This window comes from Monodon monoceros, unplaced genomic scaffold (assembly GCF_005190385.1).
Source record: "Monodon monoceros isolate NGI ecotype Baffin Bay Population unplaced genomic scaffold, NGI_Narwhal_1 Super_Scaffold_20, whole genome shotgun sequence".
Classification (NCBI taxonomy): domain Eukaryota; kingdom Metazoa; phylum Chordata; class Mammalia; order Artiodactyla; family Monodontidae; genus Monodon; species Monodon monoceros.
Genome location: NW_021703777.1, coordinates 118,921,740 through 118,935,262, shown reverse-complemented (window position 1 = coordinate 118,935,262; position 13,523 = coordinate 118,921,740). Strand labels below are relative to the sequence as shown.

General features: G+C 36.0%; 1 protein-coding gene across 2 annotated transcripts in view; it reads right to left on the bottom strand.

The window, feature by feature from the left end:
* SPATA5 (spermatogenesis associated 5) overlaps positions 1–13,523 on the bottom strand; it is a 334,167-nt gene that overhangs the window by 57,520 nt on the left and 263,124 nt on the right. The window contains exon 15 of one of the 2 annotated variants that reach the window (XM_029235331.1): positions 8,224–8,388. The exons of the other annotated variant lie outside the window; for it this stretch is intronic. Coding sequence (XP_029091164.1) covers positions 8,224–8,388 — 165 coding nt within the window. The remainder of the gene's footprint in view (positions 1–8,223; positions 8,389–13,523) is intronic. 2 annotated transcript variants of the gene reach the window in all.

Sequence of the window (13,523 nt, the reverse complement as noted above, 5' to 3'; positions counted from 1 at the left end):
ATTCTTTTTTCTCCGCTACTTTATTGCCTCTCTTGAAAGCTGAATTCTCAAATCTTGATATATGAAATAAATGCTATCATTGCCTATATTATTTATAAAATGTACAGGTGATACCTGGCTCTTAGAGAGTTTGTCAGTTTTAATGAGATAATCACTGAAAGGAGGATAACATCCAAATGCAAATAAACATTCAATCCAAATTTTAGATATGAATTGTCAGACTGTGTCAGCAAATTTCTGTACAGAGAGGAAATGATGTATCTTAACCATCACCTCTGTCCTCAAGCACACGGCACATGGGTAACGGGCCCTGTCATGGCTTCATATGCATAGATTTGTGACTGCTGATTTCCTGGCAGTGGGTAAGATAAATGTTTTCTTAAAGGAACTAGGATAATTTGATATAAGACAAATACATGAAGTGGAATCTGCTACAAATAACTTAAAAAACAAAAATCAAAGACAAAAGAAAACAATAGCTATAACCAAAAAAGACTTTTTATTTCCTCCTGAAGTGAATTCCCATCTGCTTTTAAATGGCAACATGTTTTTCCATTAACTGGGAGCTACAGCCAAGAAGCCAAAGACAATGAGGTTCTGGCCACGGGAGAGCAGCAGGCGGCAGAGATGGCTGAAGGATGCCGCCTGCTTCAGCCGCTCCTTAGAGGCTGCTCCCTAGGGACCACATTCTCTTTTCAGCTGATGACAAACTTCCTCTTGGGACTCTCCTGAGGATTAAAATAATGCTTTAATTCCCTGTATACCCTCTCCAAGGAGGGAAAATGAAGTAACTCAGAAGGGTAGAAGGAGCTACTTCAAACTTAGGGTGTCTGTAAGCTTTTACGGAACAATGTTGACCTGGCAAAAGACCAGGTGACAAAAAAATATTTTTAAAAATTAACCCTCCTATCCCAGTCCTTTAATGAGTGCAGTATCATCTCCATCCTAAACATTCTAAACAACTTTTTAATTAAAAATAAAATATTCACTACAGTTAAAATAAACATTTTATGTTTCTAAAAAGCAGTGTCAGCAATTTCCTCATTTCTGGCTCACCCAGCCAAATTCTTGTTCGTATAGCTGATACTGTACAGTCAAATAAAATTAATTTTATGTAATACTGAATATACTACTCTCCCGTGAAGACAATTAACTGAGTCAGTAGTTTCAGTTTTATACCAAAAGTGCCCACAGAGACACCCCAACTCTGAAAAAGAGGCTGTGCCTACAGCAGGGTGCATTGCTACAAGAAGGTTCCTCTATGATAAATGAGAAGGGAAAGTCTATTTTTCCTAAATCTAACTTTTTTTCAGTTCATTAAACGTTTGTTAAGTATGTACTATGTAGTAGGTTCTGTGCTGAAGGATATGGCCTTGCTGGGGGAAGAAATAAATTAGTTAAATCAGTGGTAAAGCACTGAGCCTGTAGGTATCAGATGACTGAGGTTCAAGCTTTGAATCTGTTTTACTATTTAAAAACCTATCAGGGACTTCCCCAGTGACGCAGTGGTTAAGAATCTGCCTGCCAAAGCAGGGGACACGGGTTAGAGCCCCAGTCTGGGAAGATCACACATGCCTCGGGGCAACTAAGTCCGTGTACCACAACTACTGAAGCCCGGGTGCCTAAAGCCTGTGCTCCGCAACAGGAGAAGCTACCGCAATGAGAAGACCGCTCACCGCAACGAAGAGTAGCCCCCACTCGCTGCAACTAGAGAAAGCCCTTGCAGCAATGAAGACCCAATGCAGCCAAAAAAAAAAAAAAAAGATCAAAACTAGTTTTGGCTTTCAAACATTGTTGTGCCATTTTAATTCTGAGAGAAGAAAAAAAGATGAGAGAGATCTTATATTTTATGTGAAGCTAAATTTAATCTATCTTAAACTTCCTATTGATTAATTTTGAGACTTTAAAAAGATAATATTTTTCCTCAAACAATAAGGCACCTGTGTGAATTACTTAAATATTCAGACCAAACCCTCCACCCAAAACAAAAAATGTGGAACAAACCTGTCTTGTCCAAATTGAAAAGCCTAGAACTACTAAGATACGGCTCTGGAATAAATGTCTATGAAGTTGTAATAATATACTGATTATAACTAGGACCACAGAAAGATACCCTTCCCTCACCTAAGCAATATGGGACATAAAAACGTAAACTGAGGGACAGTATTTTCTGCTACTTTCTCTGTGACTATTTTTAGAAAAGCTGATATAAAAATCAATCAGGAATGAATTTACTTATATTTCAGACTGAATTAGGCATGTACTACATAAGAACTAGTTAGCTGGTACAATAATTCCTGGCACCAAGTGAGTTTTTACCTTTCAGCCAGACAGGACCTCACTGGCTTTGCTTTTTGTTTTGCACTTCTGTGTTACTACCATGAATTATTTCAAAGTGAGAAAGGCATATTTATACCTTGCTAACTACTCTTCCACTTCACTCAACTCAAGTGAAAGGTTTATGGTTTCTTTTCCTGCCTACTTCCTGTAAACTGACATATCATATACAGCCCTTGGTCTCACACCAAAAACTAAATTCTAGAAATGCTGGAGCAGTCAGTTAGCAGTAACTGTATGTTCATTTTAACTTAATGGATGGTCATGCCACAGAGATGCTCATAAAGATTATTGTTTCAGACAGGACTTTAAAGGTGAACGCACTTTAACTGCTTCTCAAGCTACTTTCTACATGGATTTTCCGCCCCAGTGGAATTTAAAAATTTAAAGGGGGAAAATCAAACATACATAGTTACTAGTTGAAAAAGGCAGTGAGTAGATTTGATATTTATTTTGGTTGTTGTTATTAGCTATGACTACATGATATACTAAATCCAATTCCACATGTAAGTATACCTACAAGACTCTCTGAGTACCACTAATGATCTGTTATGTGTTAACCTCTTTGGTTTTTACAGAAGACAGATAAAAAATAAAAGCAAGCAAAACAGAATGTGGAGTCCCAGCCTGCTGGATAATTCAGAATGAAAAGAATCTACAGCTTCTTACTTAAGAAAGTATTAATTTCCCAGTACAGACCCATATCAGTGGTATTCAGAAGACATTTCTGTGTTGAGGAATATATAGTCCAAATTTTTCTTAAGATATACATGTAGAAAAGCTGCACAAATAGTTTAATGGAATTTTATTCTGTAAATAAAAACAGCCTAAGTAAAGAGTTGCTAAGGACAGAAAAAATATTTATTTATTTGCCATACTTAAAATTTTCATATTTTCACAGAGGTCTTGCTATTCTTGTTGAGAGTATACTTTTACTATTAAGGGCAGACTGGCTGTCACTTCTATGGTTTTTATGAGAGAATCTTTGTAGACTGAGATAATTTTCCCAAATCTTAAAAGATAATAATAAAATCTCTCTGCCAAGTCTTTTGTATTTCAGAGTGCTTACACGATATCTTAATCTCATTTTTATGATCTCTATGAGAAAACAGTAGGGCAAGTTGTACACCATTTCCATTTGATAGGGTAAAGCAATCAAAGTTCAGAGATGTGTATAACTGGTTGGAAGCTGCTGTATCAAAAAGGCCCTAGACTGGCTGAATGGATACAAAAACAAGACCCGTGTATATGCTGTCTACAAGAGACCCACTTCAGACCTAGGGACACATACAGACTGAAAGTGAGGGAATGGAAAAAGATATTCCATGCAAATGGAAATCAAAAGAAAGCTGGAGTAGCAATTCTCATATCAGACAAAATAGACTTTAAAACAAACACTATTACAAAAGACAAAGAAGGACACTACAAAATGATCAAGGGATCAATCCAAGAAGAAGATATAAAAATTGTAAATATTTATGCACCCAACATAGGAGCACCTCAATACATAAGGCAAATACTAACAGCCATAAAAGGGGAAACTGACAGTAACACAATCATAGTAGGGGACTTTAACACCCCACTTTCACCAATGGACAGATCATCCAAAATGAAAATAAATAAGGAAACACAAGTTTTAAATGAGACATTAAACAAGATGGACTTAATTGATATTTATAGGACATTCCATCCAAAAACAACAGAATACACATTCTTCTCAAGAGCTCATGGAACATTCTCCAGGATAGATCATATCTTGGGCCACAAATCAAGCCTTGGTAAATTTAAGAAAATCAAAATCATATCAAATATCTTTTCAGACTACAACGCTATGAGACTAGATATCAATTACAGGAAAAAATCTGTAAGAAATACAAACACATGGAGGCTAAGCAACACACTACGTAATAACCAAGAGATCACTGAAGAAATCAAAGAGGAAGTCATCTGCCATAGAAACAAATGACAATGAAAACACAATGACCCAAAACCTATGGGATGCTGCAAAAGCAGTTCTAAGAGGGAAGTTTATAGCAATACAATACTACCTCAAGAAACAAGAAACATCTCAAATAAACAATCTAGCCTTACACCTAAAGCAATTAGAGAAAGAAGAACAAAAAACCCCCAAAGTTAGCAGAAGGAAAGAAATCATAAAGATCAGATCAGGAATAAACGAAAAAGAAATGAAGAAAACGACAGCAAAGGTCAATAAAATTAAAAGCTGGTTCTTTAAGAAGAAAAACAGAATTGATAAACCATTAGCCATACTCATCAAGAAAAAAAGGGAGAAGACTCAAATCAATAGAATTAGAAATGAGAAAGGAGAAGTAACAACTGACACTGCAGAAATACAAAGGATCCTGAGAGATTACTACAAGGAACTCTATGCCAATAAAATGGACAACCTGAAAGAAATGGACAAATTCTTAGAAATGCACAACCTTCTGAGACTGAACCAGGAAGAAACAGAAAACATGAACAGACCAATCACAAGCACTGAGATTGAAACTGTGATTAAAAATCTTCCAACAAACAAAAGCCCAGGACCAGATGGCTTCATGGGCGAATTCTATCAAACATTTAGAGAACAGCTATCACCTATCCTTCTCAAGCTCTTCCAAAATATAGCAGAGGGAAGAACACTCCCAAACTCATTCTACCACCATCACACTGATACCAAAACCAGACAAAGATGTCACAAAGCAAGAAAACTACAGGCTAATATCACTGATGAACATAGATGCAAAAATCCTCAACAAAATACTAGCAAACAGAATCCAAGAGCACATTAAAAGGATCATACAACATGATCAAGTGGGGTTTATCCCAGGAATGCAAGGATTCTTCAATATACGCAAATCAATCAACGTGATACACCATATTAACAAACTGAAGGAGAAAAACCATATGATCATCTCAATAGATGCAGAGAAAGCTTTTGACAAAATTCAACACCCATTTATGATTAAAAACCCTCCGGAGAATAGGCATAGAGGGAACTTTCCTCAACAGAATAAAGGCCATATATGACAAACGCACAGCCAACATTGTCCTCAATGGTGAAAAACTGAAAGCATTTCCACTAAGATCAGGAACAAGACAAGTTGCCCACTCTCACCACTATTATTCAACATAGTTTTGGAAGTTTTAGCCACAGCAATCAGAGAAGAAAAAGAAATAAAAGGAATCCAAATTGGAAAAGAAGTAGTAAAGCTGTCACTGTTTGCAGATGACATGATACTATACATAGAGAATCCTAAAGATGCTACCAGAAAACTACTAGAGCTAATCAATTAATCTGGTAAAGTAGCAGGACACAAAATTAATGCACAGAAATCTCTTGCATTCCTATACACTAATGATGAAAAATCTGAAAGTGAAATTAAGAAAACACTCCCATTAACCATTGCAGCAAAAAGAATAAAATATCTAGGAATAAACCTACCTAAGGAGGCAAAAGACCTGTATGCAGAAAATTATAAGACACTGATGAAAGAAATTAAAGATGATACAAATAGATGGGGAGATATACCATGTTCTTGGATTGGAAGAATCAACACTGTGAAAATGACTCTACTACCCAAAGCAATCTACAGATTCAATGCAATCCCTATCAAACTACCACTGGTATTTTTCACAGAACTGGAACAAAAAATTTCACAATTTGTATTGAAACACAAAAGACTCCAAATAGCCAAAGCAATCTTAAGAAAGAAACACGGAGCTGGAGGAATCAGGCTCCCTGGTTTCAGACTATACAACAAAACTACAGCAATCAAGACAATATAGTACTGGCACAAAAACAGAAACACAGATCAATGGAACAGGATAGAAAGCCCAGAGATAAATCCATGCACATATGGTCACCTTATCTTTGATAAAGGAGGCAAGAATATACAGCAGAGAAAAGACAGCCTCTTCAATAAGTGGTGTTGGGAAAAGTGGACAGCTACATGTAAAATAATGAAATTAGAACACTCCCTAACACCATACACAAAAATAAACTCAAAAGGGATTAAAGACCTAAATGTAAGGCCAGACAATATAAAACTCTTAGAGGAAAACATAGGCAGAACACTCTATGACATAAATCACAGCAAGATCCTTTTTGACCCCCCTCCTAGAGAAACGGAAATAAAAACAAAAATAAACAAATGGGACCTAATGACACTTCAAAGCTTTTGCACAGCAAAGGAAACCATAAACAAGACCAAAAGACAACCCTCAGAATGGGAGAAAATATTTGCAAATGAAGCAACTGACAAAGGGTTAATCTCCAAAACATACAAGCAACTCAGGCAGCTCAATTTCAAAAAAACAAACAACCCAATCCAAAAATGGGCAGAAGACCTAAATAGACATTTCTCCAAAGAAGATATATAGACTGCCAACGAACACATGAAAGAATGCTCAACATCATTAATCATTAGAGAAATGCAAATCAAAACTACAATGAGATATCATCTCACACTGGTTAGAATGGCCATCATTAAAAAATCTACAAACAATAAATGCTGGAGAGAGTGTGAAGAAAAGGGAACCCTCTTGCACTGTTGGTGGGAATGTAAACTGATACAGCCACTATGGAGAACAGTATGGAGGTTCCTTAAAAAACTAAAAATAGAACTACCACCCAACCCAGCAATCCCACTACTGGGCATATACAATGAGAAAACCATAATTCAAAAAGAGTCATGTACCAAAATGTTCATTGCAGCTCTATTTACAATAGCCAGGACATGGAAGCAACCTACGTGTCCATCAACAGATGAATGGATAAAGAAGATGTGGCACATATAAACAATGGAATATGACTCAGGCATAAAAAGGAACGAAACTGAGTTATTTGTAGTGAGGTGGATGGACTGTCATACAGAGTGAAGTCATACAGGCTGTCATACAGAGTGAAGTAAGTCAGAAAGAGAAAAACAAATACCGTATGCTAACACACGTATATGGAATCTAAAAAAAAAAAATAAAGAAAAAAAATGGTCAGAAGAACCTAGGGGCAAGATGGGAATAAAGATGCAGACCTACTAGAGAATGGACTTGAGGATACGGGGAGGGGGAAGGGTAAGGTAGGACAAAGTGAGAGAGTGGCATGGACATATATACACTGCCAAACATAAGGTAGATAGCTAGTGGGAAGCAGCCGCATAGCACAGGGAGATCAGCTCGGTGCTTTGTGACCACCTGGAGGGGTGGGATAGGGAGGGTGGGAGGGAGGGAGATGCAAGAGGTAAGAGATATGGGGACATATGTATATGTATTACTGATTCACTTTGTTATAAAGCAGAAACTAACACACCATTGTAAAGCAATTATATTCCAATAAAGATGTTAAAATAAACAAACAAACAAACAAAAAGCAAAAACAAAAAGCCCCGGGCTTCCCTGGTGGCGCAGTGGTTGAGAATCTGCCTGCCGATGCAGGGGACACGGGTTCGTGCCCCAGTCCGGGAAGATCCCACATGCCGCGGAGCGGCTGGGCCCGTGAGCCGTGGCCGCTGAGCCTGCGCGTCCGGAGCCTGTGCTCCGCAACGGGAGAGGCCACAACAGTGAGAGGCCCGCGTACCGCAAAAAAAAAAAAAAAGCCCCCAAAGAAGAATCTTCTACTTCTAGTCCAGTGTTCTCTCCACTATATTATGCTGCTTCTCTGAAGACTACATTTTGAGAAATAGATAAGCCAGGTAAAAACAACTGAAATATAATAGAGGCCAGGTAAAATGCAATTTAATTTAGTCAATGTAGTATATTTCCTGTTTTAAAATTACTTAATACACAGTTATTTAAAACAGCTGGCATCAAGCAATCTTTTCTTCGCTAATGACCCCAAAGCACTGCTTTCTTCCCACCAAGGTATTTTAAGGGGAACTATCTTACCTCTGCTCCTGAATATGTTTCTGTTTGGAGGATGAGTTCATTCAGATCAACATCATTACTGATTGGCATAGAGTGAAACTGCAAGTTAAATATTTCCCTTCTTGTTTCTGCATCTGGTAAAGGCACGTAGATGATTCTATCAATTCTTCCAGGTCGCATCAAGGCCTATAAAGAAGAAGGGGCAACAAAGGTTAACCAAGCTCAGAATTGATATTCCATATGAAGGAACCCAAGGAAAGAGGATGCCCAGAATCTCATGAATATCTCACTATTATCATAATTAGTAAATAAAACAAGTACTAGAGATTCTAAAGTCTATTTCAAAGATTCAAACAAATAAACAATGTCAGGGTACTTTTGAAAATAGAAAAACAGGATTTCTGAAAGGCTTTTTGCTCCTCAGCAACTGTCAGGTCAGTAAAAGGCGATTATTGTCTTTTAAGGAAATGTGTATATGACTTGCATTCATCATATCAAAAGGTTTTTTTTGGTAACTTCCTGCAATAACTCTTCAAATATGGGTTAAGCTCTTTTCAGAGAGCCCACAAAATAACATAGCTCAGATCAAAGAATACTTCTAGAGCTGATGGCAGTCAAATGCACTTCCCTAATATTTTATCGAAGGTGAATGCCTGAACTATCTTAGAGCTAATGAAGTCATCTATTCAGAAAAAACTGTTGAGCGGTACTATACACCAGAGTTTGTTCTTGGTACTAGGAAACAGCACGAATAAGACAGATAAGTGTAAAATTGACTATAGCGAGAGTTACAAATCTGTGAATATACTAATAACCTTTGAATTCTATATTTTAAGTGGATGAATTTTATGGTATGTAAATTATATCTCCATAAAGCTATTAAGAGAGATATGGGTCAAAAGTGTGCATGTATTTGTGTGTGCTTTGAGGGGATGGGGCAGCTTTTAGTTGGGGTAGTCAGAGAAAGCCTCTTTGAGGAGGTAACTTATGCAGATATCCAAAGGAGACACCCATACAAAGATCTGGGAAAGAGCATTCAAGGTAAAAGAAACCTCAAGTACAAAGGCACAGATGACTGGCATGTTCCAGAGACAGAAAAAACCCACTGTGGTAGAAACAGTGAATAAAGTGAAAAGACGTAGGAAATGAGGTTAGAGAGATAGTCACAGGCAGGTTATGAGGTCTTACACAACATGGTGAAGAGTCTGGGCTGCATTCTATTTGCAATGAGAAGCCACTGGAAGGTTTTAAGTAGGAAGGTGAAATGGTAAGGTTTACAAGCAAAGATCATTCTTGTGGGACAAAAAAAGGTCTAATAAGAGTCCAGTAAGGAAAGAAAAGAGAAGATGGGGTAGAAAAAAATATTTGAAGAAGAGGCTGTAAATTCCCCCAAATTGGTAAACAACCATAAATTCACAAAATCAAGAAGCTCAGTGAATTTCAAACAAAATAAATACAAAGAAAACCATACATGAACACATTATAGTCAAACTGCTGAAAACCAAAGATAAAATCTTAAATGCTGCCAGAGTGAATACAGGGAGCAATGATTTGAATCACCAATGACTCTCAATTAAAACAATGGAGGGCAGAAACCAGTAGAACAACATCTTTAAAGTGTTGAAAGAATAAAAATGTCACCCCAGAATTCTATTCCCAGTGAAAGTACTCTTCAATAACGAAGGAAAAATAAAGTCATTTTTAGATAAAAGAAAACCAAGGAAATCTGTTTCCAGTAGACCTGCATTACAGAAAATGCTAAAGGAAGTTCTTTAGGTTGAAGGAAAATGACATGAGATGGAAAATTGAATCTTCAGGAAGAAATCAAAAGGATTAGAAATGATATACCCCCAAAATGTAGACTCCGTCCATCTCCAAAAAAATTACTCTTCTTGCTGGCATAATCAGAAACAGCACTCCTTGAATATTTAGGAGATACTCACTTATAAACAGTGAAAAACAGCACATTTCTATATGTGTACTTATGAATATGAAGTATCCAGAAAGAAGGTGTGATAGAATACAGAAAGTAAGGAAGATAAGAATTAGACATGAACCTCTTTTAATTATAAAAACTAAAACAACAACAACAACAACAACAAACCTCCAAATCCTGAAAATGTAGCTGGGCCATACATTAAACATTACAGAAAATACAAACATTGAAACCTCATATGGTTGCTCTGTGGGACTTAGTTCTTAGGGAACTGGTGCAAAAAATGATGATATTCTGTGAGTAATAAACTGTCCTCTGTCTCTGACTCAGGAGTCTCAAGTCCTTTGCCAGATTCTATGAAATTGTGGCAGACTAACTTGTTAGCTTTCAAATAGGGTAAAGTCTCTGAACCTTCATATTTCTTAATACATACGTTCCTAATAATGGAGCCTCAACATATATAAAGCAAAAATTGACAGGTTTAAAAAGATAAATATATATAATTCCACAATCATAATAGGAGATTTTAACATTCCTCTCTTAGCATTGATGGAACTAGAAAACAAATCAGTAAGACAGAGAGGATCTAACAAGACCATCAATCATCTTGACCTAATTGATATTTATTTATAGGGCGCTATGCCCAACAACTGCAGAACACATATTCTTTTCAAGTACACTTGGTATTTTCACCAAGACAGCCCATATGATAAGCCATAAAACAAAACTCAACAAATTCAAAAGGACTGAAATCATACAGAGTAGAACTCTATGAGAAGAGTAAGTTAGACATGAATAAAAATGGGACATAGAGGAAAACCCCAAACACACTGGAAATTAAACAACATACTTCTAAATAAACCATGGGTCAAAGAAGATATCACAAAGGAAATGAGAAAATGTTTCAAGTTGAATGATAATGAAAATCTAACGTATGAAGATTTGTGGAATATAGTTAAAGCAGTGCTTACAGGCAATTTTATAACTTTAAATGCTTATAGTAGGAAAGAAGTCTAAAAGCAATGACCTAAGTTTCAAGAGTAAGTACAGGAAGGAAATAATGAACATGAGAGCAGAAATCAATGAAATGGGAAACAAACAAGAGAGAAAATCAAAGGCAAGTGTAGTTTTCTACAAAGATTTAAAAAATTGATTAAATTCTAGCTAGACTGAACAAGGATAGAGAGAACAAATCATCAACATCAGAAATGAAAGAAGGGTTATCACTACAGATCCTAAAGACAGTAAATGGATAATAATAGAATATTATAAACAACTTTATGATGATAAAAAGAAACAAATTTCTTGAAAAATTCAGGCACAAAATGGACACAAAATGAAACAGAAAATCAGAATAGCCCTACATTTATTTTTAAAAATGAAACTGAACTCATCAAAAAATTGAATCCACCGTAACCAACCTTTCCACTAACACATTATTGACCAGGGGATTTTTGCAGAAACTAACGCCTGTGGCTGTTAATACGTCTCCGGTCAAAAATGTGTTAAGAAAAATCCAAGCCCATATGATTTCCCTTCTGAATTTTACCAAAGAAGAAATAACATCAAAATTATACAATCACTTTAGAATACAGAGACGGGAACACGTCTCAACTTGTTTTATAAAGCCAGCATAATACTAACTCTAAAACCTGACAAAGATACTACAAAAATTGAAAATTACAGATTAATGACACCTTCATAAATATAGACCTAAAAATCCTTTAAAAACATTGGCAAATAGAATCTAACAATATATAAAATGGATAAATCATCATAACCAAGTAAGAATTATCCCTGGAATGCAAGGTTAGTTTAACACTCAAAATCCAATGAATATAATTCACCACAGTAAACAGAATAAAGGAGAAAAACAATAATGATCATTTAATATGTGCAGAAAAAACAAATGACAAAGTTTAAGATCTGCTCAAAATAAGAAAACTCTCAGCAAACTAGGAACAGAAGGGAACTTCTTCAATATAATAAATGGTATTACAAAAACCTACAGGTAGGGCTTCCCTTGTGGCACAGCAGTTGAGAATCCACCTGCCAATGCAGGGGACATAGGATCGATCCCTGGTCCGGGAAGATCCCACATGTCGCGGAACAACTAAGCCCGTGAGCCACAACTACTGAGCCTGCGTGCTGCAACTACTGAAGTCCGTGTGCCTAGAGCCTGTGCTCCACAACAAGAGAAGCCATCGCAGTGAGAAGCCCGTGCACTTCAACGAAGAGTAGCCCTGCTCGCCGCAACTAGAGAAAGCCTGCACACAGCAATGAAGACCCAATACAGCCAAAAATAAATAAATAAATAAAAGTAAAATAAAATAAAAAAACCTACAGGTAACATCATAATTGTCAAAATATTTAATGTTTTATACCTAAGATCAAGAACAAGGTAAAAAACACCACTTTCACCAAATATTATAATAGAGATACTAGCCTTTGCGATAAGGTGAAACCAGAGTAGGGAGGGCATGGGGGGAAGAAAGTATAGAACTTGGAAGAGTAAAAAGTAAAACTATCCTCATTTGTAGATATCATGAGAGTTTATATAAAACTCCTACGGAATCTACAAAACAACTAATAGCAAGATTATAGGATACAAGTTTAATATTAGAAAAAATGTATTAAGCAGCAAACTAACTAGAAAATGAAGTTTAAAAGATCTAATTTATGGAAATATATAAAAAATATAAAAGACAGGAATAAAATTAACAAAAGAATGCTTCACTGAAAACTACAGAGCACTGTTGAGAGAAATTAAACAAGACCTATTTAAACAGAGAGATATACCATGTTCATTGGAAGACTCAGAATTATGAAGATATTCTTTCTTTCCAAATTTATCTATAGACTCAATGCAATTCCAATCAAAATTACACAAAGACTTTTTTAAAAAGTGACAAACTGATTATAAAATTTATATGGAAATGCAAATGACTGAGAATAGTGAAAGCAACCTAAAAAAAGAACAAAGTTGAAGGACTTACCTGACTTCAAAACTTACAACGCTAATAGAGAAACAAGATAGTGTGATAAGGTCTGGAAGACAGAAATAAAAGATTAATAGAACAGAATAAGGAATTCATATTGATTTTTATTATTAATGCATTCAATGAGGAAAGGAAAGTATTTTAAGAAATGATGCTCAACAACTAGATACTCATATTTTTAAAATGAACATTGACCCCTACCTCACCCTATATACTCAAAAATTAACTTGAGATGGATCATAAATCTCAGTGTAAGAGCTAAAACTACAAACTTCTAGAAGTATAAACGAAAAAAATTGATAAACTGGTCTTTATAAAAATAAACGCTTCTTCTCGTCTAAAGATACCTTTAAGAAGATAAAAAGGCAAGCCACAGACTGGGATAA